The sequence below is a fragment of the Amphiprion ocellaris genome, chromosome 11 (genome assembly GCF_022539595.1).
Source record: "Amphiprion ocellaris isolate individual 3 ecotype Okinawa chromosome 11, ASM2253959v1, whole genome shotgun sequence".
NCBI classification, from domain to species: Eukaryota; Metazoa; Chordata; class Actinopteri; family Pomacentridae; genus Amphiprion; species Amphiprion ocellaris.
Window position 1 is genome coordinate 28,146,216 of NC_072776.1, and position 27,357 is coordinate 28,173,572.

At 37.3% G+C, this 27,357-nt stretch overlaps 1 protein-coding gene across 4 annotated transcripts; it reads right to left on the reverse strand.

Annotated features, from left to right (window-relative positions):
* Positions 1 to 114: 114 nt before the first annotated feature.
* ift88 (intraflagellar transport 88 homolog) lies at positions 115 to 27,187 on the reverse strand. 4 transcript variants are annotated; one of them, XM_035940852.2, is made up of 27 exons: positions 27,004 to 27,187; positions 26,678 to 26,740; positions 26,306 to 26,365; positions 25,407 to 25,460; positions 25,156 to 25,219; positions 24,817 to 24,886; positions 24,438 to 24,528; positions 23,953 to 24,057; positions 23,171 to 23,273; positions 21,303 to 21,649; positions 19,758 to 19,828; positions 18,569 to 18,655; positions 17,936 to 18,035; positions 15,831 to 15,917; positions 14,793 to 14,979; positions 13,150 to 13,258; positions 12,825 to 12,975; positions 11,421 to 11,536; positions 10,942 to 10,994; positions 10,774 to 10,839; positions 10,576 to 10,682; positions 7,907 to 7,979; positions 6,935 to 6,982; positions 6,196 to 6,210; positions 5,952 to 5,990; positions 2,894 to 3,001; positions 115 to 884 (listed from the first exon to the last, which is right to left on the reverse strand). In XM_035940852.2, the coding sequence occupies exons 1-27, from the start codon at positions 27,082 to 27,084 to the stop codon at positions 763 to 765; spliced, it is 2,577 nt and encodes an 858-aa protein (XP_035796745.2). In that variant the 5' UTR covers positions 27,085 to 27,187; the 3' UTR covers positions 115 to 762. The 4 variants fall into 4 exon arrangements, with proteins under 4 accessions (XP_035796745.2, XP_035796744.2, XP_035796747.2 ...); XM_035940851.2 differs by having other exon boundaries at positions 6,935 to 6,985; XM_035940854.2 differs by lacking the exon at positions 6,935 to 6,982.
* Between the last annotated feature and the right edge of the window lie 170 nt (positions 27,188 to 27,357).

Sequence of the window (27,357 nt, forward strand, 5' to 3'; positions counted from 1 at the left end):
CTGTGTGCTTTAGAAAGACCCCTCAGACCTCCTGGTTTACAGCTAAAGTTTGCTCTGCTTGGGATGAAACTGCTCGACTTTCTACTTGAAAAGAGTATATTTTCTTTTTTATTATATAACAAGCAACAAAGAAATAAATACATATTTTAATGCAAATTTTGATGTTCATTTTTGGAATAAATACAAAATGTAAATGAAACAGGGACTGAAATGGATGGATTACATATGTTTGGTGCATCATGTTGATGGATTTTCCAGACTCACACATGGAAACATACAGTGCATTTAAAAGTATTAGGATGGACAAATGTTTTTCATTCGTTTGGCACCAAACTCCAACACACAGGGTGACAGTAAAACGTCTTAGGAACAGTATGTCCACAAGTAATCTCTGCACTCAGATATGAATTTAAATATGTTCAAATTGAAGTTAAAAACACTTTAACCTCATAGTTTCATTCCAAAGCCAGTGCTGGACCACAGAGCCACAAGAAAACTGTCCAGATACTTCCAGACTGCACTGTGTAAACACGTACCTTTAACAAAATGATCTGTTTTTTCAGAGAAAGTGACTCAGATGATCGGACTGACAGGAGTAAAAACATCTCAGTCCTCGACTCTGAGGAGTCTCTGAACTCTATAAAGATCTGCAGAAGGTCTGAGTTTAAAATGTTCTGGTTTTGTGGTGAGGTTTTTGTGTTCTTGCCTGACAACGGTGCCAAAACAGAAAACGTCCTGATAATGAGTTGCAGGCTGAAGCAGCTACTCCGGCAGCAGGTCGTCTCCCAGCTCTTCGTCGGCAAAGTCGTCATCCTCAACTCGCCTCTTGGCTCCTGTCTTTGGTCTCTCCATCTGAGGCCCAAGTGGATCCACGTAGGAAGCATCTGCACACAAGAGGAACACAACATTTTGCTTGTAATGACTGTCCTGGAGGTACGTAGCACTTCAACACACATTTCATAAAGAAAGTGAAACTCAGCTTTATTGTCAATTCTTCAATAGGATTGAAATGAGCTTTCTCTCTCTCTGTGCAACAGTAGACATTAAATAAACACTTACAAGGTTCTGAGATAAAGAATATCATATGAATTTAGAAATATCATACACAAAATAAGATTTCAAAGGGTAAAAACTTAGTAAATTAAGAACTAGAGAGCAAACACCTAAGACTGAGTACATGTGCACAGTGTCAGCTGTCTAAAGATGATTTTAAAATAAATTTAAACTGTATATGAGCAGTGTGTTGTGTAAAAAAATACACAAATCACAAAGACAAAATGTTGTAAGGGCCACATAGAAATGCTTTATTCTTGGAAATAGTGGTTTGAAAACAAAGATAACGTCTGATAAACAGTCTTCTGTAATGTTATAGTCACATTGTTGGGGATTAAAACAGGATTATCAGAGACAACAGAAACAGTCAGATTAGCTGCACAAGTCAACTGCTGGATTTATGTGTCTTGGGTAGTTTAGTTTTCTATTTTAAACATCACTCATTTGTGTTCATAGCGCTCTGTCCATACTGTTTATACTGTAACCTTACTCTACATACCACACTGTAAATAAAGCACTTTACTGATGCTTTTGTACTTTTGGTTAGATGCTAAAATACATTTCTTTGTCTTAGTACTTGTACTCTGTGCAATGACAAAATTGAATCTAATCTAGTTTTACTTGAAAGAAAACGTAACAAAGAACACCAGGGTGAACAAAAACAATAAAAACTTTCCTTCTTAGCTTCTTAAAATCCTCCTATGAATAGGCTATTCACCTACAATAATGTCTAAGAAGTTCAGTTAGAGTGTTTTTAATAGCTGTATAAAACAAGACCTTGTAAAAATGGATTTTATGATAATTTTTTCCTCAAGAGGCTTTTGGAAAATGAAGCCCTGATTCATCTGTGAAGAATTTCAGTCATTCAGGTAGAAGAATTTCTTGCAATAATACTATGCTGAAGGAAAATGGATTTGCGGTTTAGTTTTATTCAGCATGAAACAGATGTGTATGCTGATTGTGTTTTGTACAATTGTCAGTAAGCATCATACAAACGTTTATACAAGCATTCTGTAATTTGCGTTTGACATTTGAGCTCAGTGATTTTGAGTAACGGCTGATTTTTCATGGAATATCTACATAGAGGTACAGAGGAACATTTCCAGCAACCATCACTCCTGTGTTCTAATGCTACATTGTGTTAGCTAATGCTGTAGAAAGGCTCATTGATGATTAGAAAACCCTTGTGCAGTTATGTTAGCACATGGATAAAAGTGTGAGTTTTCACGGAAAACATGAAATTGTCTGGGTGACCCCAAACTTTTGAACTATAGACACCATAGTTTGAACCCTGTGTCTGACACACTACATATCATATTTTTCTTATATTTCAATGTTTTAAAAGATGATTCAGATTTGAAATTCTGTAATTATTTAGGCCTATTTGCAGGTAAAATGACATTTGAAGTGTCAAACCACATATTAAACAGTTCTTTAACTGTATTGTTAGTCATTATCTGCTTATCCACCAGCCATACACATAAAACTGATCATACAAGAAAATAATTCATTTACAATTACATTATAGCCTGTTTCAAACCATTTATCATATCTTTATATGCTGATTAGAAATGATAAGTAAGAACTGTTCATCTTCAACATTGTCTCTCAATCTTATGAAATATTCTTAAGTAAAGTTGCAGTTTAGTGGCTTGAAATGCCACCAAAGGAGCTAAACTGTCCAAGAAAACCTTCTGATTATGGGATTATTTTATATATAATAAACCAGCAAAATCTCAAGGAAGTTCAAGAACACAAAAGGTTCAAAGATAAATAAGATAATCATTCCGGCGGTTTATGTCCAGGAATTAACTGCAGAGAAATGAAAGTGTTTCCTCACCGAGTTCTTTGGGGCTGCTGGTCTCGTAGGGCTCGTTAGAACCAGGAAGAGATCTCATCTTGGCGCTCAGACGTTCTCCTTTAGTGCTGCTGCTGCTGTGGCCACTGTCTGCACAAAACACACATGAAGGTACACACACAAAATAAATTACAACCTTTTTACAGTATCAGTCATAATCAGAATCAACTGTTCAGACGCAGGTAAAAGCTGTTTAAATGTTCCTTAAAGCTGAACCAGTTTGTGTTGCTGAAGGACAGTTTAACCCCAGTAGTGCATATCACATATCAGCTGACCAGTACTGATTGTGATACACTTATGTGCATTTAAAAAGCTTCTGTGTTCAAACTGCTGCTGTCATGTAATAATTTATATCCAACTAGATTGTCAAAAATGCACTGAGGAGAAAAATGATCTTCACTAGTGATTTATCTGTTGATGATTAAAAATGTCAAAAAATGGTGAAAAATGTCACCCAAAATCAAAGATAATGTCTTCAAAAATCTTCTTTTGCCCCAAAATATTCAGTTTGTTGAAGCAGAGAAGTAAACAAACCAGAAAATATTTAGATTTAGGAAGCTAGAATCAGAGAATTTTCTTCTTTTTTAACTCTTAACAAAATACTCAACTCAAATAAATGATTATCATAATAACTGGCGATTAATTTAGAAGTTGACAGCTAATCAAATAATCATTAAAGTTCTGATATATCCCTAAAGCACAATAACTAATATTCCAGATGTGTTATACTCAATTGACTTTAAATTGGCTTTTTTTTTTAACACAGCTAAATATACATCATTAAAGTGATCCAGCAGGTTTTTAACGAGATATTATGATACTGCAGTTGCCACAGTATCAGTTTGGTTTATATTCTTCTGTTCTTAGTCGGTTTGGTAGCTTGTTAACTAGTTTTACTCGACTCTTACTGTAGCATTGGAGCAATACTGCAAATATACACCAGTGTGGTAAAACTTGGGGTCACCTAGGCAATTTCATGTTTTCCATGAAAACTCACACTTTTATTCATGTGCTAACATAATTGTACAAGGGTTTTCTAATCATCAATGAGCCTTTCAACACCATTAGCTAACAAAGTGTTGCATTAGAACACAGGAGTGATGGTTGCTGGAAATGTTCCTCTGTACCTCTATGGAGATATTCCATTAAAAATCAGCTGTTTCCAGCTAGAACAGTCATTTACCACATTAACAATGTCTAGATTGCATTTCTGATTTATTTGATGTTATCTTCATTGAAAAAAACTGCTTTTCTTTCAAAAATAAGGACATTTCTAAGTACCCCAAACTTTTGAATGGTAGTGTACTACAGATCAGCCTCATACTAACTTATTTGAATACTTATGGCCATGTTCTTTGTTTTCTTTTCTTTTTTTCTACAAATTCTGATTACATGTTATTTAATTACCTAACCCATTTAAGTAGACATTGCAGTTGCAAGATACCCTCTATCTGTTTAAATATACCAGGTATTGCATCCTTCTAGCTGCTAAATAACAGAACCAGCTCGGCTCCTCGGCATCTTATATTCAGCTGGTGCTCCTCACTGGATGTAATGAATATGTTGGAGTGTGTGTGTGTTCCAGGCCTAAATGATGCCCTGACAGAACGCTGTAGTGAACTGAAGGTCAGACATGATCATAGTCAGCAGCAGCCAACATCTGGCTGCCAGGTAGCCTTGGAAACTGAGGAGATCAGCGGCAGAAAGCTGAAAAACAGGAAGGAGGCCCGATATTCCACCTTCCCTCGCAGTCCCAAATATTTCACACGAGGCCTCGCGAGCTGCTGGCAAACCCAAACCTCTGCTGGAAAATTGCTATTTTTTCTCTCCTCCGTTTGCTCAGAGAGTCTCAGTGGCATTTCTCTTTTACAATACACAACTGGGAGACATGAATGAGAGGAACGACAACAGGTTGGAAGAAGTCAGAATTAATCGTGTGCAACAGTTTCCACGATTACAGATGCAATAAATAACTTTTATGCACCTTCTCAGTACAGCTAACGGTAATATTTCTCTCCCAGGAGTTGATGGAGATGTTGATCAATATAGATAACTTTCTGGCTTTTACAGCTCACTTTTAAACCAAACTGAAAAGCAACACCATACAACCATAAAAGGGTCAAACAATGCCTTTAAAAATCATAAACAAACGTAGCTTAATGCAGTTTCTCCATTTAAACAAAGGAATAATACAACATATTGAAATAATACAATATTAAAGGGATAAATTGAGGATTTGAGACTTTTTTCACTCTGCGATGTTTTTTTGTTTTTTTTCCCCCCCGATTCACATCAAAGACTGATGCAGGTTTGGATATGTGAGAAAAACTTTCAGCTTGAATGTCGATCATGAGAGAGTTGCAAACCTGTACACCCTCTCCAAACCACACACTGTACATTTCTGTAAATACACAGATTTTACAGGCGAGATGGAAAACTCTCAGGTGCACTCAAGGTTTTCTCAAATATGTGAAAAAGTTCGAGCGCTCAGTGCAAACATCAACCAGTCCAACATCACAGCTGCCTGTCAGAGGATTTCTGGATCGGGTTCAGGTGTTTTCACCATAGTTAGATTTATTGACTTGGGAAAACTGTTGAAAAACACCCACTTCTGCAGTGTCAGTTTGCAGCGCTTCACTCAAAGGGGTTTTAAGTGTAATTCTTAACTTCTTACATCAAGTATCAACACTTTAAACTAGAAAGGAAACTAGTAAGATGTTCACCAGAGACTGTGTGATTGATAATCGTTCAGCTGATTAATAATGAATGCCGTCAGCTCTTCAAAATGCAAACTAATAGTGTTGCTACAATGAAATTAAGAGTTGTTTTGGTGCATCAGCTCTTTGGCTGTGCAGTCAAAAGCAAATGCTCAGTTTATTTCTTGAGCATTTTGTTAAACTGCAGATTTACAGATGTCTGAAATCCCCTCTGGATGACAACAACAGATAAAACAAGCACACATCAGCTTTTCTATCTTGTCCAAGTAAAAATGGCCAATCCTACAAGCTGCATTTTTCACCTATTTCTGAGTCTTACGTACCTCTCCCTGAGTCCAACACTGGACTCAACTGCTTAGATTCTGGGCAGCAAAGCAGAAGCAGAGTGAGAATACAGATGAAGGCGGAAGAGCCAGAGAAGCAGAAAGACAAAAAGAACAAAAGTTGGACTGAAGATTGTTGAGTGCAAAACATAAATCAGACAGAAGGAAGCATTTAAGTCCACTACGTGCAATGATTGCTGATGAGAATCAATCAGTGTGTGTTTTAAAACCTCCATTATCTCACCTGCTTTGACATCGTCTGTTGTGCCACAAGAACATAAGAAAAGGATCGATGGTTTAGTTAAACAGCTCATGTAGAAATATGAAAGATTTAACATGTAAGACAATGTTGGATGACGTTCAGTGATCCAGTTACAAGCTCTGGCACTACTAAGCAAATAAAAAAATGAGGTATTTTAACCTAATATATAAGTCTTGGCAGGGTGGAGCAGCAAGTACATTAACAGGTGCCTGATATATATATATATATTTAACTACACTACAGGACTCAACCACAGACGTTCAGCTGCACAGCACAGAAAGTTTGGTCCTTGTTACAGTTTTTGGCAACTCTCTAGTTTGTCTGGATTGCATTTGAAATTTGCTGATGGGCCAGTTTTCCAGTCTTAGAGCCAGTCTGTATTTGTTGTGGGTCTGTAGTGAAGGAGTGCTAACACTGTGGAAGTTCGGTCTCTTGGTGTTTTCTGTGGTTCAGGGCTGATGTGTTCAGGGCTGCTTATTCTACAGCCTTATCCTGAAGCTGCATTTACAGTCAACATGGACCACTTTGTATTCCAAACCATTATGGACAGTTATTAGTAATTTAGTTAACCAATGAGAGCTGTTATTCTGACCTGTTGGTGACCTACATCTCCCAATACCACAAAGTTCCTTTAATTACCTCTAAACTTGTAGTATTTATGAAAGAATACAACTACATCCAAAAGTCTAGTCTGGACTCAGTGTGGTGTAAAGAAATATACCCATAATGCTGGACTTCTTAGGAGAGGTGAGGACAGGTGTGGAGATGCCTGCTGCAGCATGTGTGAACAACAGAAAGAAGGGGAAAAAAGAAGTGGTGACATATGAAGAACATAATGAATGTGTTGGGAAAGATGATGATGATGTGATAAACATATGGTTTTGATGCTAAGACCAACTATTATAGGATGGATACTGTTCAAACTTCCGTAGCAGCACCACAACAATGCATTCTGATACTATACTTTGAGGAATTTTAACATGTTTTATCCTTTTTTACTTATATGAGGAAGAAAAGCAAACTTCTCAAATGTTAGATGTCATTTCAACACAAACAATAAAAGAATTTTGCCTAAATATAATTAAACACAGTCTAAACAACACTGCAAACCTGTGCGGAGTCTAAAATCTAAGTCTAAGTTTTTGAGAACGGCCTGCTCTAGGCAGATCTACACATGTACCATATTTCCTCCATTTCTTAATGATGACTTTAACTGGACTCAAAGAGATATTCAGTGACTTGGAAATTTCTTGACTGATCCCTTGACTTATGCTTTTCAATACCATGTTCCTGGAGCTGTTTGGGTTGCCTGTGTTGAAGTAAGTGGCTCACTTTGAAGGGTGTAAATACTTCACTTATTTTACATTTTAAGCTTTTAATTAGTTTACATTACGTTGTACCAATTTGTTTTACCTTTGACATGAAATTGGCTTTTCTGTAAAGTCAACTAAATTGATCATGATTCAATGTCGAAAAGCAATAAAATTAGAAAACTTCCAAAGAGGGGTGAATATTTTTTATATGCACTAAACATGACATTACCCCACATCTTGAAGATTTGGGTCGGTACTCTAAAAGATCTCAAATCCCAAAAAAAAAAACAAAAAAAGAGTGGACAACAGCTGTAGAATAAATATGGTTTCAGACTAGCCAGAGAGAAACCTTTTATGTCATTGGTGGAGTCGGTACTCACCAGCGCTCCCTGCGCTGCCCTCTCTGCCTTCTCTCCGACCTCTGGCGCTGCCTTCCCGTCCAGACTTCACCCTCTGCAGGAGAAGAGAAACATGGAGGAGGGTGGAGAGGATGATTAGGAAAAATTAAGATGAAATTGTAAACAAGACTCATGTTGAAATGAAAAAGCCACATAAAGTTTTTAAATAAAATTTCTGATGTGCTCTTCAAACAAAGGCCTGCCTCATAAATTGTGTGTTTTTTGACATAGAAACTATCTTAAAACTAATATCATGTAATAAAAAGCTAAGTAGAAATATTTAAATAAACATACAATGTAGAATTTGGCATTAATACATACAAAAATGCCACATAAAGTTTCCAGTTTGTGTGGACTAAACTTGAAAGGAGTAAATGGCAGAAACAATCCAGCCATGAACAGTTAGTAATAAGAGATGAAGGCATGATTAGAAAAAAAACAGGAATTACAGTGGAAAAATAACTAAACTTAGCATAAACACAGCATCAAACAGAGCAAGGCCATAAATTTAATGACATTTAATATATTCGTTTTAACTTTAAACCCTTCTCTCATTCGTCATCTCCAACACTATGCAGTTATATCAGCTAGGATCTGCTGTTTTTCCACCGTCATCCAGTTTGGATTTAATGACTGAGTCAACTCTCTGGCTGTCTGTCACTCTGTCATTCTCTGTAGGATTCTTTCTCCGGTCCAACAGTGTCTCTGATTTAAGAGCAGCTGGTTGTGATTTGGCAAAGTCATCCTCTTCATCTGTTCCTGGCTCTAATAAATATCTCCACAGGACAAAACCAAACATCTCCATTACTCTTCAGAAACTGCCTGACCTCGAAACACCTAGAGTTGCGCCTTACAACTGTGTCAAACAATTTGGGTGTGGACTTAAGTTTGAGCAACACCACAGATACTATGTATTGCATCTTTCAAAAATAAAAATTAATTTTGGGATTTATTTTAAGTTGTGCAATATTTGGGGATTTTAGGTGATTTTTCTATCCAGCTTTTAGTCAGAGATGGAAGGAGTGAAAGTCATAAGTCACAAATATGATTATTATATGAATATTCCAATGATTGCAAATCCCCACTTGAAAGGGAATTTCCCTTTTAAGAAGGAAATCCATTGAATTTACTCACAAGTGGTCTTGGGGAGCACAAGAGTTGTACAAAGTGTTTTGTGGCCCACACAATGCCTAAAACTATATTCTGTTGCATCAATGTTGATCCATTTTATTTAGTATCTTCATTGTGCGTTCAGCAGTGTTAGAAAAGTGCAATGTGGACCAATCTAATACCAGCAAATATTGCTTGCCAATGTAGAAACACACAATTGTCTTGAGTTTTTCTACACCAATAAAGAAACCTTAGGCTTCATTTCTACCAGAATAAGAAATAATCACCCTGGGTGGTTATATTCAAACCACTAACCACTTATCTAATCCATTTCAATTTGTCAGGTGACACCAAACAACCACATCACCATCATGCTTGCAAACAATTCAGCAAACACTAAATGTGTTAAAAGAACCCAGGATTGGTGTCAGCCAGGTGTTAAACAGCTGTATAGCAGCTGTTCTCCTGTCAGCACTGATGGTCTGAATAATGGAAACTCAACAGAAGAGAAAAACAGCTGGTTTTCATGCATTTCTGGATACGCAGTGACCACTGAGACATTTTGCATCAAAACGGACACATGCATGTCTTCAATCATCGTGTTGTAGCGCAGAAACAGAATGCCACGCCATAACTGAGGTGACGAAAAGATGATTTATGGAAGTTCTGTAATGTACGACTGCAGAGTAAGCAGGTCATTTATCAGGCAGCATTGTGTTGAAATTGCTTAGATGTGCCTTAATATAACTTTATATCATTAAACAAGGCTTCTGAAATAGGGTCTATTCAATTTTAATCTAAAGCCAAGGCATTAGATTTGTGCCAGCTCACCCTTATTAATAGTTTCACAGCTTTTATATCCATCTTTAGTAGCTAGCTCCTATTTTGTAGTGTCTTTGCATCTTTTTTCTATTGGATATTCTCTGAATGAAAAGACTATTTCTTTGTCTGTTTGTCTTATGTGCTCGAGATAATATCAGGAAAAGCTGCCAGACACCTGAACCAGTGCTGATGTCGGTATCGCAAAAACTATCATGAAGAATCACTACAAGATTGTAGAAAGAGATGATGGACAGCTGTAAAATCTGTGTGTATTTATGTGGAAACACTGCTAACTGCTGTTTTGAAAGGTACTAGAGACCCAATATGCCTGTTTTCTGATCTCAGTCATCCTCTCCACCTTCTTCAGCTTGGTTAATTGTTTAACCTGAACCAGTGCTGATATCAGTACTCTAAAAACTATCAAGCAGAATCACAACAAGATTGTAGAAATAGACAAAGAGCTGTAAAATCTTTGTTTATTTACATGGAAATGCTGCAAACTGCTGATTCGAAAGGTAGCTATAAATATCTGATAGACACTAGAGACACAGCAACAGTTCTGTGACCTCCTTCATCTTCTCCACCTTCTTCAGCTTGGTTAATTGTGTATGTTAATATGTGTATTTTACCTTTGAGTGCATTCTCAATTCAGCCATTTACTTTTAACAGAGTTGTCTGAGAGGCATTAGACAACTCTGTCTAACTCTGACACAACATACCTGTTCTCTGATCTCCTTCATCTTTTCCACCTTCTTCAGCTTGGTGGCGTAATCTTGGACTTCCTTCAATCCCATGTCTGTGCACAGCCTCACCAGGAAACGCAGGCCTGGACACAGACACACATACTTTATTATTTCATTTACCCTTTTACCATTAGATCATCTGCTGAAAATGACATAACAAACAGGGTGAATTACATTCCACGTTTTCTGGAAACTTGCGGTGGATGTCTTTGTAAGTTTCCAGAGCTTTTTGGTAGTTTCCTGTAATGAGAAAAATAGGAAAAACATTTACCACACTCTGCCGGTTCACTATTTTTTTTTAAATGCCATGAAAGGTCAAGTAAATAAAAATGTCATTCTTACCACTTCTTCTGTAACAGCTTGCTACCATTAGCTGCCACTTCACCTGGGTGGGTCTGAGGAACACATCAGACAGCGTATGAACACATAAAACCAAAATATAAACTAATATCGAACAATTCACAGCCTTGTGTTCAACTGCTATAGACTGTATTGTACATATTGTTGTGTAGTGCAATAACATCTTTAAAAAGCAGGGAGGACAGGTTCAACTAATAAAATGAAATACAACTATTGCTGCTGCTTTTTTTTTTTTTAGCACTAATACCATAAAATACAGAAGTTCTGATTGTATTCCATCACCTCTTCAATGTGTACTGAATTATGAAAACAAATTTAATATATATTCAAGGTAATTACCTTTGTTCTTAAATATTTTGTCTAACAAGGAGTTTAAAAAAAAGAACTCTGAAATAAGTTTTGGATATGAATTGCCAATTTTACATCAGTCCATTTAGATTCTCTCCTACTCTGTTACTTACTGTATGAGTGTGGCTCTTTCAAAGTACTGGATGGCCTTTTCACAGAACTGTGTCTCGATGTAATAAGCCCCGAGCCACTCAATCACATCGATGTTGGAGGGGAAATACCTGAAGGACTGAAGAGCAGCACAATATCAGGGCATTTACTGGTAACCAGACAGGCGTACTAATAAGCAAATTCAACACAGCCTGGCTTTATATGTGTAAGCCAGCTCATCCAAAACCTAAAACCTCTGTCAGAGCTAATGTGTATTCCAACAGTAGTTGTCAATTTTCTTTGTTAGCCAAGTTTTTGTCTTCAGATTCACATAAATGGGGATGTTTAACGCTCTGTGATTCTTCTTCCACTCAAAAATTAAATAAAGATTTTTTTTTAATATATATATATATATATATATATATATATATATATATATATATATATATATATATATATATGTGTGTGTGTGTGTGTGTGTGTGTGTGTGTGTGTGTGTGTGTGTGTGTGTGTGTGTGTGTGTGTGTGTATGTGTATGTGTATGTATATATGTGGATATGACCAAACATAGAAACACATTTTTCTGCAAACATAGAAACACATTTTTCTGCATGCAAGTTTTAGTGTGCAGGACCACATCTGCTTGGCTTCATTCAGTGAGATTATCAACCTACTAGTTTGCAGATATAACGTATTCTCTCAGCTGAGAATCTGTATTCCTCATAGAGAATTGTCAGGAAACTAACTTGTCAAAGGGAGACGCTTCAAAAACCTAAACCTGAAACTCTGAACAGAACCTCCTCCAGAGCAGACTAGCTTTGCAGTATAAGTTATTACGGTCATCTAGCAAGTTTAAATAGACGCCTCTGTGACACAAATAATGCTTTAAGCTCAACAACACTTAATATTACTTCATAGTATTTTCCTCAGAGCTGAAAAGTTTACCAATTAGTCTGCAGATAGAGTGAAAGAAAAAACAATCACAATCTCTTTGATTATCATTTATTATCTATGTGTCCATTTATGCACGTGTCCTTGCTGTGGAACTATTTTTGTTAGTAACTTTCTGGTAGGTCAGCACAGTTGCTGAAGAAGTCCCTGAGGGTCAAAAGGTCTGAGGTTCACAAAAGACGATACTGTTACGCTCCTAAAAAGCGTTTGGGAAGGACTCTGGTTCTTCTATGGTAAGGAACAAATAACAGAGTTACATTTACATCTATGTATACTAACCAATGAAAAGAAATTTCTGACTATTCATTATAAAATCTGTTGCAGTTGTACTCCTTTGAGAATCTCGACGAATTCTGTATTCTCCATGTCGTATATGATAATAAATCTGCCAACAACCCAGCAGAGTGTTTTGTGGTTTCTGAGTTAGATGATAGAACAAATTTCCATGACATTAGAAAAACATTCAATCTCAGCACCTCATAGTAGTACTGGAAAGCCTGGGATTTGTCTCCTTCACCATCGTGCAGCTCTCCCAGTTTGGCCAGAGCCTGGGGGTCAGTGGGAGTCACACTGATGACCTGCATCAGCCACTCGATAGCCTGCTGGGGATCCTCCAGGAGCTCATAACTGAAACCAAAGTGTCAAAGACCAATAGATAGACTAATAGATATGATAATAAACAGAGATGAAGGTTTCAAACATCTTTCAGCAAACTCTGCAGAGGTAGAGTTCTTTGAAACCTCTAAAAACACACAGCCAGTCACATTCATGAACACATCACTCTTGTTATCAGTAGGATACAGGTGGGCCAGCTGGTACATGACCTGGGCGCTGTTCCTCAGAATGGCATGAAGCTTCAGGAAACAGTCCAGAGCCTCCTCCAGGCGATTCAGCCTCTTATAGGTCAGACCTGGAGCAAGATAATGGAAAAATGTCAATTAACATCAGGTCCATGGCCAGACTACCTACATCAATGACCCCCACAAGTAGTAGTAGTAATAACGACTTACATTTAGTCCATTACATTTATTTAAGTACCTTTTTCAGTGAAGTGTACATGTTGAAGTACTTTTAAACCTTTTTTATTCTTAATTGAGAGATCTGATGAATAGTGAAAATCTTTACTTTTACTCAGTTATACTAATCTCACTGCATGTTTCCAGTCCTGTTTGTCTATTTAACTATCAGCAAGTTTATGCAAAAGCTTTCACACAGAATTTAATGAACTTTGATGGGAAGGTGGACCAAGGGCAAAGGACAACTCACTAAAGTTTGATGCCAATCTGCATTATTTTCTTTAAAACTGACAGATAGTACATTTGGCTGAGTGGATTCTGCACTCTACTGCCCTTCAAGTTTACCATTTTATAAATTTGAGTACATTCTGCTTTTCCTGCTTTCATGGCACTGTATTATCTGTGATGAAAAACCTAGTTTTTACTGCTTTACTATATTTTACTGCCAACACTAGGCATGGTATTCTTTTTCATTTTTCATATATATTATCTGTGCACTCATGTGAAGGTTTCTCATTTGTATCATTTGACCAGCTTGACCCTGAGAAGTGCATAGGAGGCCTTATCTTGTCTTCTTGAAGGCTCACACAAATAAAATTAGTTAATTAATTAAATTAGTTAGTAGTATTCTTAGTTTAATAGTTACACAAAACCACAAGAGACGGACATTCACCTTTTTCCCTCTGATAGAAGACAAATTCCCCTAAAAGATTAAGTGTGACTTTCTACCTTTGGCTCTTGTCTTAGGAAGGCAAGAGTCCTGTAAGCTTATGTCTGTTTAGCTGCAATAAATACCTCAGAAGGACACTTGCTCTTTGTGGATTTACTCTTTGTAGAATTTCCACAACATTATCCTTTTGCAGCCGCACCCATTCATGGAGCTGCATGGGGAGATTTAGATGGATCCATGGGCTCACTGTTATATTTTTCGGCTATTAGAGTTTGGCTTAAAACAGCACTAGCAGCTGATATAAACAGACCACAGTTCAGAGTGCAGTGAGTTCTGCTTGTCAAAGCTGGTTCAAAAAAACTTTCAACATGATTTAAACTTGCAAATTAAAAAGGAACAAATAGAAACCCCCATTTTGTAAAACTCTGAGCCAGTTCTGCCCTTCATAACAGCTGCCACTCATCACAGCAATGACTCAACATCTGACCTGAAGCAGCTCTTTTTGAACTCACATAACAGACACTAGTGTATTGCATAGATCATAAATGCAGATGGATTAAACATGTTGGATAAAATTGTGATGTTTCTGTCAACACATCACTGAGGTCAAGTTTACATTCTTTAAAACACTTCCTAAACATTCTTGCACATGAACTTGCAATCCCTAGAGTGTCTTTGATGATCGTAAATGAATGAATGAACATTGGTGTTATTTTATTGTGCTATAAGTCAACCTGTGTCATAAAAGCAGGCATTACCCAGGTTGTAGAGGGCTTCGGTGCATGAGGAATCATTCCTCAGTGCTTCTTTGTAGAACTCTGCAGCCTTTTCATAGTCCTGTTTGACAAACACTGTGTTGCCCTTGTTGATAAGCGCTGCGGGGTTGTAGCGATCGGCGTTCATGGCGAGATCGGCATATCTGTCAGCCTGGTCATAGTCCTTCTCCTGTAAGAGATTAAAAGTTGGAGAGAGGATAACAAAAATGAAGCACAAGCTTTAAGCTTCTCAAAGGGATGTTTGGACAAAGAAATGTCAAAATGTTACCATTTGTCAGAGCCAGAAGCTGTAGAGTTTCAATTTTCTGACAATCCATGAACATGTTATACAAGATGTATGGTTCCATCATAAACAAATCCAAGATATTTGATCAAAATCCTGTGTCATTCAAGAATTGGCTAAAAACAAATCACCAGCAACACATGCTATAAAACAAAACCTAAAAAAATTGTGACCAACAGCCACGAAACACCAATTCTGTGACTTTTTGGGTGAACTGCAGGTAGCGTTTACACACAGTAGAGAGGACATAGTAGAATTTTAAAAGGCAAAGAAAACATATTTAATCAATAAAATAAGTGCTGCATTGCTCAAAATTGCTGCACAGTGGAGCAGGTTGTCAGCAAGTTGATTGAAGATATACACTGCTGGGAGAAAATGTTTCCGTTTATGTTCAAAACAGTGTGAAAAATACTTGTAGAGACCCGATTTTTTCCAATATTGGTATCATTTAAATGTTTGTAAAACACACAAGAAAGAAATTTTTTTAGCCTTTTTTTTTTTTTTTTTTTTTTTTTTTTAACGATTTATTACATTATTACTGTATTGCACTGCACAAAAGACATGAGTTCTCTCGACTTCTAGTTTTGGTTGTGCCATTTCCACAGAGGGGCAAAACTTTAAACTGCAGTATAAAATGAGCCTGCAGGAAGGAAAATGTGACAGGAGCAAATAACACTTAGAAATCTGGGTTTGATATCTGATAGTCTAACGTTGATTAGTAATTAAGAAACTCTTACCAGAAAGTAGAGGAAAGAGAGATTAGTGGCTGCAGCGCTCTTCACTCTGCTGTCCTTCTTCTCAAATGTCTTCAGTGTTTCCACTGCCTGATAACACAAAATAAAATGCTGACAGAGTAACACTTGGCATTGGTTCTCCTGTAGTGTAATAGCTCAGCAATACAATATAACAAAATACAAGGTGATTTTCCCAGTACATAACACACCTACAGACATTAAAAAAAGCTACTATATTATTACCCTAAACTCCGATTTTTTACAATGTTCCAAATAATTAATGATAAGCTTCTTGCATTCAGTATAATTTACAGTAAGTGATGATTCCATCAGTAAATCTTCTATATGTCAAATATGCAGTGAAATGAACAAACAGGGAAGGAAGAAAACACCATAAGTACAAAATAAATATTACAATTTAAAGAGCTAAATGTTTATTGGAAATATTCACAATTAGTGATACTGATTGTAAAGCCCTTTCAGTTAAAAATTAATCCTACTCTGACAGACATTTATAGCATTTTTTAAAAACAGATTCTTGACTAACTAAAAATTAAACTAGATTTTTTTTTTTAACATTTTGCAGTTGCAATCATCTGAACTGTTAATATGTTGATTTTATTTATTTATTTTAAATCAGACACATCTTTGAAATGGGCCTGCAAAGTGGCTTGGTGGATAGCACTGTCGCCTCACAGGTAGAAGATCCCCAGTTTGTGTCCTGGTCTGCAGTATTTCAGCATGGAGTTTGCATGTTCTCCCTGTGCATGCATGGGTTTTCTCCAGGTACTCTGGCTTCCTCCCACAGCCCAAAAACATGCCGAGGTTAATTGATGATTCTAAATTGTCCGTAGGTGTGAATGTGAGTGTGCTTGTTTGTCTCTGTGTAGCCCTGTGACAGACTAGTGACCTGTCCAAGGTGTTCCCTGCCTTCACCCTAAGTTAGCTGGGATGGACTCTAGCTCCCCCTACGACCCTAATGAGGATTCAGCGGTGAGTGTATAGATAATGGATGGATCTTTGAAATTAAACTGTACCCATCTTATTCGTTTGTATGTCAGCGTCAGTGCACTCATTATATACTGGGAAATCTTTCCAACAATATTAGAGTGCAAAACTTAGCATTTTGACAAAGCACCAGCGAGACTACAGCTGCACAGATGATGCAGGTTACACCACCACCAAAATCTGTAAACAGTGAAAAAGCACCACACACATGCGTTAGAAGTAAAGTCTAAGTACAAAACACTTTGCTTCTGCAGCTAGAACGTTAATACTGGAGACACTGGAGCTGCTCAGTGTCATCAATCCTGTAACAGAGCGGCTCGACCGACGCAGCTGCATCTCCTTCACAACTCACTGGTTTATTATTGCTAAAAAAAAAAAGGAATGAAGGTTATAATTTCCTTTCTGCACACAGATTTTCCTCATTGGTCTGAGGGTTTTAAACCAACAATTGCTTTTCCAACTTCTCTTGGCAGTGCCATTATTATTATTACTTAAGTAGCAACATGTCAAGGAGGGAAAGAAACAAAACAAAAAAACACAATCTGAAGATGGAAACAGAAGACACACATACCTCAACCTTAGGCATGCAGATGGGAAGGAAACAAAAAAGCAAGAGAGAGAATGGAGGGCAATGAGAAGGGGAAACGTTGAATGTGATGCTGCTCTATTCAGACAGCCCTTGCAAGAGAAATCTGACATATAATAACAATGTTGGTCAAATGGAAACATCATGTAATAAAAAGATGTAAACAAAAAAACTATAAACGGACAACAAAGGATAGGCTGCATACGTTCACAGGGAAATACCACTTTTCACAACTTATATGTGGAACTGCTATTCTAACACAACATGTAATTCTATTACACAGCAAATACAAAAAGATGCTGCTCAGGAGTCCACAGCCACTTATGCAGGATACAGAGGCATTATTAAGGTGGTCTGTTGAATTCTGCAATTTAAATTTACAGTAAAATACCAAGAATTCAGCGTGAAGTTTGTAGTTCTGCTCCTATTATGGCCCTAAACTGCACAGATCATAGGAGTGCGATGTCACATTGAGTGGTATTGCCTTTTATGCTGTCAAGACAAACACACTGACCTGGTTGAAGTCCTTCTGTCGGAGATAGGTGATGGCTTTGTTGATTTCTAGATCGTTGGCAAGCTCAACATACTGGGAGCTCTTCACCATGTCCACACACCTTAAAAAAAACAAAACACAAATGTGGAGGCTTTAGCCAACATATTGAATCACTTGATGGTCAATAACAAAAATGGCAAGTGCATAAATAGAGAATAATTAGTTAATTCTGCAGATTTCTAATGTTAGTTGTAGCTGTGATTTGCGATCTGTTGGATACTTTCACTGGCAATCACGAGTATTAGCTGCTGTTCTCATTTTTTTCCCCCTAAAGCTGAAGAATAAATGAGCATAGAGCCAAAAAACAATCTTAAAGATTAATAAATCATGCAGTTTTGCTGCAAGTCTGCATACTTGGCTTCTTTAGGAGAGTGCAATCAGTCTAGTGTGAAAAGAATTTCATACACATTCATTAGAGCACAGAAAGCCACATGACGACTGCCCCTTATTACCAAAAATCTAATAAAATGTCACCTTTCTCCTTGTTTTAAATCATCTTTTACAATTTTCCATCTCCTTGTAAGTCCTGTCTTTGAGCTATATGCAATGATTAAGATGTTGAGATGGGGGGAAAAAAGCACAACAGTAACAAACCAGTCAAATCCAGTAGCGAAAGAAGTCTCGATTGCCGGAGCGATGAGCTTGGCTGCAGTCATGATGTACTTCTCTGCCAGGACTTTTCTATGAAGAGCAAACAGGAAAACAGAAGAAGACATAAACTCCAGAAATAACAAGCATTGTAACCACATGGTGAATAAGCTGAAGGACTTGTATAGTATCAAAAAGGCTAGAAAAGGGACATTAATCTCAGAGTCAAGAGGCCTTATCATAGGACTCATTAATTCAATTTAATTCCAAAATACTTAATTTGTGCCCTGGGGGTGATTCAAGGCACACAGAGCAGTAGCGACAACTGTACATTAGTAGTAGCAGCCATGTTGTAGTTAAAATAGGACAAATAAATTCACATTTAAAAACTTAAAATGAAATACGCTGAGTTGAGAATAAAGTACAATATGATATTGAAAACAAGTGATGTACATAAGATACTGAAACGGTTCAGAGGTGCAATAGGTAGGAATAGGAATCCAAATATGACAAGTTGTGTGACCCTCACGAAGCCAGACAAGCTGACAAACCTTCAGAAGCCCTAAAGAAAAGGGAAAAGATGACAAAAAAGTAATAAAAGAAGAGGAGGCCTCTGAAGAAAAAGAACCCCAGCAAGTCTTTTCTGACAAAGAAGATCCAGAAGAACTGCAAGAACTACAAACAGAACCAAAACTGGGTGATAATCAGTCAATCTGTCTTCACCAAATTTGCAGTTGATGGTTGATTATGCTAAATGCATGTCACCCAGAACTGATCTACCAACTAGAAGGAGGAACCCAGAACTATCAACAAAGAAACAGCAAGAGTAGATGGAGGTTAAATCAAAAAAGGATTTGATAAGTTGAAAAGATTACAAAACATGGTTTACATGATCAGTAAATACTACAAAAATGCATGACTCACCCTTTTATGTTTGATTAACTTAACTAAACTTAACTTTCCTAAAGAGAAGTAGTATGGCAAAATGATTGAGTGAAGATGATAACAGAAGTATCTGGATAATCAAAGAATGAATGAATCAAAGAATGAATGAATAAATATACGCGGTTGCATCGTATGTTCGATAAAAAGCTAAACTGACTGTAACAGTGTAACGATGAGATGTAAGATTGACAAATGTAGATTGTGATATTGTTTTTGGACAAATGTTTGTGTTGTGTGAAAATATTCTTACAGATCTCTCTCCATCTGGTGTAGCTTGTCGTTTTTAATGGCCTCAATGACCATATTTGAGTTGGTGTCATCCTGAAAGAATCGACATAAAAAAGGGTTAATTCAGTCTGTTAAAGGCACCACATTCAATGATCCCCAGCAGTTCGTTGTAAATATTAATATTCTGATTGTAGATGAACTGATATTTGGTCAATACAAAGTTGAAGGAAACACAAAAATAATTTCTCTGCAGTTATTAACAGGATAATGTGAAGCATTTTCAGCTACTTGACAGCAATTTTGAGACTTTTTGGGACTTGAAGAACTTGAGCTGTGCCAAGAACTGTTTTGAATCAACAATCTAAAAGACAGAGGATGGCATATTCTGTACTGATAATTGTTGTTACATACAATGGACACACCTTGCTTTAACTTAAAAGTTATTAATATTGTTTTTGAAAAAAACTAAATTCAAGAGGAGCAGCATTTTCATTTAAAAATTACTCATTACCAATTGTTACAATATTTTGTTTATAACCAGGTCAAGAAAACTGCTTCATATTTTATTCTAAGTGTATTTTTTCAAGGACTTTAGTCAAAAAAATACTGAATATTTAGTATTTGCAGTGATAGCTATTGCAGCAAACAAAAAAGAAAAAAAATGATAGAAAGAACACAAAGAAACATCAAAGACTGACAGCTATTCACAGAGAAAGACATCACAGTACAGCTGACAGACAAGTAATTAAAGCAATTTGGCTTCTTTTTAGTTTAACTCATTCAGTTCTGAGTAATGGGAGCTGCAAGTATTTACTTAAGGTCATCCATGGGTTATATGAATATATGTGTTAACATGAAGAAAGGCAGATAGCCTAGTTGCCAAATGCTATAAATTTGTATCGAATAGAATAGCCACTTTATTGTCAACCAGAACATAGACTAGTTGGTGCACATTATGACTGACATTCCAGTGCAACAAGCTCGCCATCGGACTGATGAATACAAAAACATTTTCTAAAAAACAATTCCAATATATACGTGTGTGTGTGTCTCTCTCTCTCTCTCTCTCTCTCTCTCTCTCTCTCTCTCTCTCTCTCTCTCTCTCTCTCTCTCTCTCTCTCTCTCTCTCTCTCTCTCTCTCTCTCTCTCTCTCTCTCTCTCTCTCTCTCTCTCTCTCTCTCTCTCTCTCTCTCTCTCTCTCTCTCTCTCTCTCTCTCTCTCTCTCTCTCTCTCTCTCTCTCTCTCTCTCTCTCTCTCTCTCTCTCTCTCTCTCTCTCTCTCTCTCTCTCTCTCTCTCTCTCTCTCTCTCTCTCTCTCTCTCTCTCTCTCTCTCTCTCTCTCTCTCTCTCTCTCTCTCTCTCTCTCTCTCTCTCTCTCTCTCTCTCTCTCTCTCTCTCTCTCTCTCTCTCTCTCTCTCTCTCTCTCTCTCTCTCTCTCTCTCTCTCTCTCTCTCTCAGCGTCTGATGGCTTGGGGGATGAAACTGTTACAGAACCTGGCTGTTGTCGTTCTGATGCTGCAGAACCTCCTCCCAGAGGGGAGCAGTATGTGTCCATTACTGTAACTTACATTTGTTGGGATGTACTTGTCTTCATCATCAATCCCCAGAGGAACAGAGATGAGCTTCTGAAAGGCCTTCTTCATCCTCTCTCTGTCGCCGATAGCGTAGTAGCACAGGATGAGGTTGAAGCCCGTCCTGATGTTGGGACTCTCGCTCATGATGTGCTCAAAAGATGTTATGGCGTCAGAGTACTGGCCCATGCGCACAAAGACCACGCCAATATTCTGCATGATCTTGATCCTCATTTCCTTGTGAGTGTTGGAGATCTGATCCAGGGCCATTCGGTAGAACTTGATGGCTTTGGGGTAGTTCTTCTGTTTGAAGTAGATGTTGGCCATGTTGACTTTCAGACGACCTGGAGGAGCAGCGCACCAAAGTACAAGTGACACAACAAATAATGTGCTGTATACAAGTCAAAGACGTTGCCGTGTATAAATGACTGAAACATGAGTTTGTCTTTCTGTCAGTGATCTGGAGCTATTTCAAGTGTAGGTGGAGAGAAATCGAGTATCCTGATGCAACTTTGCTCACAACTGATGGTCTCTAGTAGGGATAGACCGATTATCGTGGCCGGTATTTGGCATTTCTTAGATTATTGTTATCAGTATTGTTGATGAATTAGCGCTCTACTTCAGGTCTGATGCAGTCTCTTCTGTCTGTTGTCACTCTGTGGTCTCAGAAATATCTCTCAGAGACTGTAAAAACCGAACAAGAAACACAAATTGTTGCCACAAACCAGGAAATTAGCTTCACTCACAGTGGCTAAGGCTATGCTAATGGCTAGCGGCTAAGTTAGAAGGCAGCCACAAACGAACCTGGAGCAATAATTAATAAAGCTTTAAGATATGGTTCTTAGTGATCAAAAAAAGTGAGAGAACAGTAAAATATTACGAGAACAGAGAACAACAGTAGATGTAACTGCAAGAGACTAATCAATCTCAGCTCACCCCACATAAACACAGGAGTGTCCTAATTTAATCACTCCCATGTCATATTTTACATATTCAGTTATAGTCACCTTTATGAATGAAGAAGTCTAGTTATGAATGACAGGTTCTCTGCTATCTTGTGATGTTAAAACATTCTATTTTATATATATCAGTTCCAAATATTGGTTATCGATTTTTCTGTAATTTTAACAATCAGCATCAGCTCTGAAAAACCCATATCAGTCATTCTCTGGTCTTTAGGGTTGGTTTACAGTCTTAGAAGTAGTTCTAAAGACATGCTGTCAGACTACACTACAAATCACATCCATTTATTGCAATAAAAAACAGATAACAACTAATGTCAAGTAGACACTCGCAGCGTTGCACTTGGTTATTTTTAAAAATACCACAAATAGTTGTATAATGAATGAAGAAATAAAACTAGGAAGAGAAGCACAACGCCTGTCCCCTCTCTGAAATCCAAACAGCTGATCAATTTCAGCATAAAGCAGGTGCGAGTGTCTGATCGACTGTTTCAGAAAGTTAAACAAATAGTCAGACACACCCTTTATACATCAGAAAGACGTTGAGGGAGTTTCTAAATATTATCCAATAAACCTACTAATCAGGCAAAACACAAATCCTGTCTAAGAACAAATGTCTGTGTCCAGATGGCTGAAGGGTCAAAGACTCTGTTCCACATGTTCATACTTCACATAACGCTACAGCAGACTGAATCTTTTTGCGCTGTTGTTTTGATAGTTACCACTCTTTCATTTCTTGGAAGATGTGGATTATGGTAATGTGATCTGCAGTGTTGCACCAGAATCACAGCGAGAATAAAATCTTTGGTTTTATGGCTTCATTAAACACAGTGGCGTACTCATGAGAGCTGTCCCACTTTAAAAAACATCTGTGTTGAGTGCGGCCCCAAGTGGTTTCTTTACCTGCATTACTGAACATCTTGTTCTTCACAATGACCTGGTAGCTGTTCAGGGCCTCTGGGTACATTTCATTGTTTGCATACTGGTTGGCAAGGTTGAGCAAGACCTGGTAATGACAGAAAAATTTAATATTTTCTAAATTAAATCATAAAAAAAACAGGCACTGAAGTCATAAAGTTATTTGTGGAAACAAACTTTAAATTTAATTTGTGTTCTGTGAGCTGTGCATGCATAGCTGAGTGGTTAAGTTCACTTCCTCCGAGGCTAAACATGTGCCCTGCTTATTGCCAGGTACTTTTTTCACTGTCTCTTTGTAATTTGAAGAGAAATTAATTAAATCTGAACAACAAAAATAGAAATAAGAAAAGTTTCTACACATATCAACAACAGTAAACATAATGTTTCAATATCAGTCTCACAAATTCAAGCAGTTATGGCTTCTCTCTCTTGAGTCAATAAACAGATCACAATGTAATACCGCTACAGGACAGTGGTGATTTTCAGTTACTTTTTAACAGAAAAACTCTTGATCTTACTAAGTCACCACACAGCGAAAAATGCAGGAACTCATTCGTTTGAGAAGAAACATCCAAGTAATCCAGTAAGTGAAGTTTATCACAATAAATCATGAATAAAATCCAAAAGTAAGAACAAAAAGCAGAGATTTCAGGCTGAAAACTTTTGTTAAAAGATTGTAAGAAAACACTTTGTGTGAATTTTGAGAGCAAATATTGAATCATTTTAATTTCAGTGTCAAACATACATTGACACACAGTCTGACATACAGAGTAGGTGAGGTCTAAGTTGATGTGGTCTGCATTGCCCGACTGCTCCCTCTGTCTGACCAGCGCTCGCTCCTTCCTTCCTGCCTCTTTGGCTTTTTCAAGAGCCTGCAGAAACACATCACATATGCACAGATCATCAGTAGTGACACAAATGCCCCTGTCCAAAATGATCAGTGGTGCTGAACGCTTCAATTACAATGGGTTTCAGTTAGGCTTCATCATGAATTACAGACTCATATCCACAAACTTAACCTGCAACCGTTTCATGTTCAAATAACGGCTGGTGAAAAGGCTAGATGTTTTATTACAGTGTTGAATTTATAGAAAAGCAAGGGTCTCTAAATAAACACTTTATATTTAATCCAATATGATAGGGCACAGAGCTGATGCAAAATCAAATTCACTTCCTCTCTTGGAGGCTCTTCTCTCTAAAGCCAAACAGCCAGTGTTACTAAACAGTTTGTTAAAGAATGACAGAGTCTCACCAGTTGTAAGGCCCCTATGCTCTGCGCCATGCAGCTCTCTTCTATCAGGTCATTCACTTTCTTCTCCAGGATCTTGATCTTCTCCTCAGGCCTGCAAGATAACGAAACAGAACAATACAATGTGTGATGATGCTTCTTGAAAGTGCAGAGCTTCTTCCACCTGCTTAGAGATATTCTCATAATAACTACATGTTAGAAGAGTAGCTGTAATATGTTATTTATTTTACTGCAAAACGTTAATTTGCCTTATTGCCTTATATTCGCTTGTAAATTTTCTTTGGATAAAAAAAAAAATCTTCAATGCAACACCTGGAAATACCTCCATACAGGCCTTTTCCTCACTAAAACAGGCAAATCAGCTTAAAGAGCGACAACTTACGTGTCCTCATTCTTTGCTTCAAGTGGAGGTGCTGGACCTTTGGACTGGCCCAGAGGGTCAAAGGTCGAGCCTGAAAATACAAATTATTCCAAATATCACTCAAAAAGGAATACTGTATTGTTAACATCATTAAAAAATAACAATAAAAAAAGCAAAACTTTAGTCCGTTTTTGACAAAAACACATGCTGTTGCTGCACCAAGTATTTATCTCTACAACTAGAGTCTATTTAAGTAGGAAAACTTTATATGGTAATAATAAACAGTGACCGACTCACGAATTAAGCCCTTTTTCAGTCTTAATGCAAGTAATTTCTTTGTTGGGACTCTTTTAAACTTACCACGGGTCAGGGAAGAAGTGTAACCTGCTGCTCTGACAGCAGTCATTGGTCGGGCTGCCCCATCCTGTCACATTTGAAAACAACAATAAATGAAAAATTAAAACACACACACACATCAGCGCAGTATATGGGGGCCAGTATAGAAGATAAAAATAAATAACTTAGAATCACTGCACAATATAATAAGACATGACACGAAAAAAAACAAGGTAGGACCTGGAATGCACTATTAAATGGTCAGTCTCTCTCACCTGCACAGCTCCTGTCATGGGTCTGCCCATCGAAGAGGCTAAAGGCATCCGGGACTTCATGAAACAAGTATAAGACAGGTGAGAAAAACTTCAGTGTGTTTATCTGGTAATCTGATTTAATGTGCGAAGACAAAAACATGTTCATTCACTGTATTTGTAGAGTCCTCATTTCTGTACTAGTTATTGTTTAGGTTATTTCTTAGGATGTGTTTTTTTTAATTCCTTTTTTTAAAAAAATGTAGATCAAATATTGTCTTCAGCTGCAAACTGCAATACACCCACCAGCGAATAATCGGTGCAACAGAAGAGTACATGTAATCTACAGAATTGTCTAATTAATTGTCAAATGTACCTTGATGGAGGTCTGTGGGAACTAGGGCTGAACAATTTGGGTAAAAAAAATCCAATTATGATTTTTCTGACAGATATTATGACTGGATTTTTTATCAAATTTTTTTAAGGTCATACTTCAGTTGAATATATAACATCTAAAACATGTGATGAAGCATTATTACATGAGATATGTCAAAACAGCATGACTGTCAACACATGGAGGACGACATGAATTGGTGAAACCATCGTCACATGACAGTTTAAACCCTAAATCATACAGTAATAATACACACCCACAGACTCATATTCAGTTTGATTGAAGACAATAAAACACATTAACAACAAGAGTGAATCATTAAAATGCCGAATTAGACATTTCTCATTTGTGCTGCATAACATTTATCCTAAATTTGAGTTTTGTATTTTTTTAATTGCACCGTCAAATTTTGATAGGAAATTGGAATAAATTTTTAGCACTACAAGAATGATGTGCTGATTCAAAAATGCATCCCCTTTACAAGATTACTTAAGAGTCATGTCATTTTATTCCATTTCATTGTACTTACTCCAAAGGAAGAAGCTAAGGGCCGAGCTCCCATGGCAGTGCCAGGAAATTTGGCAGTCATCTGGATAAATACACACATGACAATTCTCACGAGTACTGACAAGCGCACACAGGTAGATTTTTTGTCACAGCAAAATTTTTAGCTTGTGAGCAGGAAAACGCACAAGTGTATTTAATAACATTAAGAAGAACTGCATTCCATTTAGGTGAACTAGTTGAAGGATCCTTGTATTGTGCAGTCTTGATCCCACTCGTGGCTTAATAGGACACGGAATGAAACTGAGGCATCATTAACAAAATTTGACTCACCTGTGCGTCTCCTCTAATAAGCCAAAGCTGTGAATAAAGGACACACAGAGAAGTCTATACTTACCGGAGGTCTTCGTCCATGACTTGTTCTTACTGCTTGCTGGAAGCCCACGTCATTCTCCAACTCCTTAAAATTGATCAATAATAATTTTTTATTGGGTATTTATTCACTAAAAATCCAATGCATAATCGGATGTTATACTCGACCAAGCAAACAGCATTGCAAAAACGATTTCATTAACTTGTGTTGTTGCCTGCCACATCACTGAATCCCATCACATGTGACAATAATTGTATGTATTGCACATTTACATGCAAACAGCTAATGTTAACAGTCAATATCTGAATTAGCTGCTAACATTAGCATTAGTTAGTGGCTATTTAACTTACCTCGGAGTCAAATGTCGGATTATAGTCGTTATAACCCGAGTAAAGATCATCCTCCTCTACAGCCAAATGCACATTTTCCATTTCTTCTTCTCTGGTGATGTTATGGAGTAAAGAAATGTTCACTAATATGGGAAACAAACGATGTCAGCTAACGTTAAAAACAGAGTTTGTTGTCGTTTTAGGATTTAATCCCGCAATGCAATGCGGCGTGACTGGGATAAATTCCTTTCTAAACTTCTGATTGGTTATCTATGCGTCAATCATCATGTAGCTTTAATATAATTGGCTGAAGTTGGTTTCATTCGTTGCTAGGATACAATGTGAGCCACAACTTCGTTTTCGCGTTTAACGCAG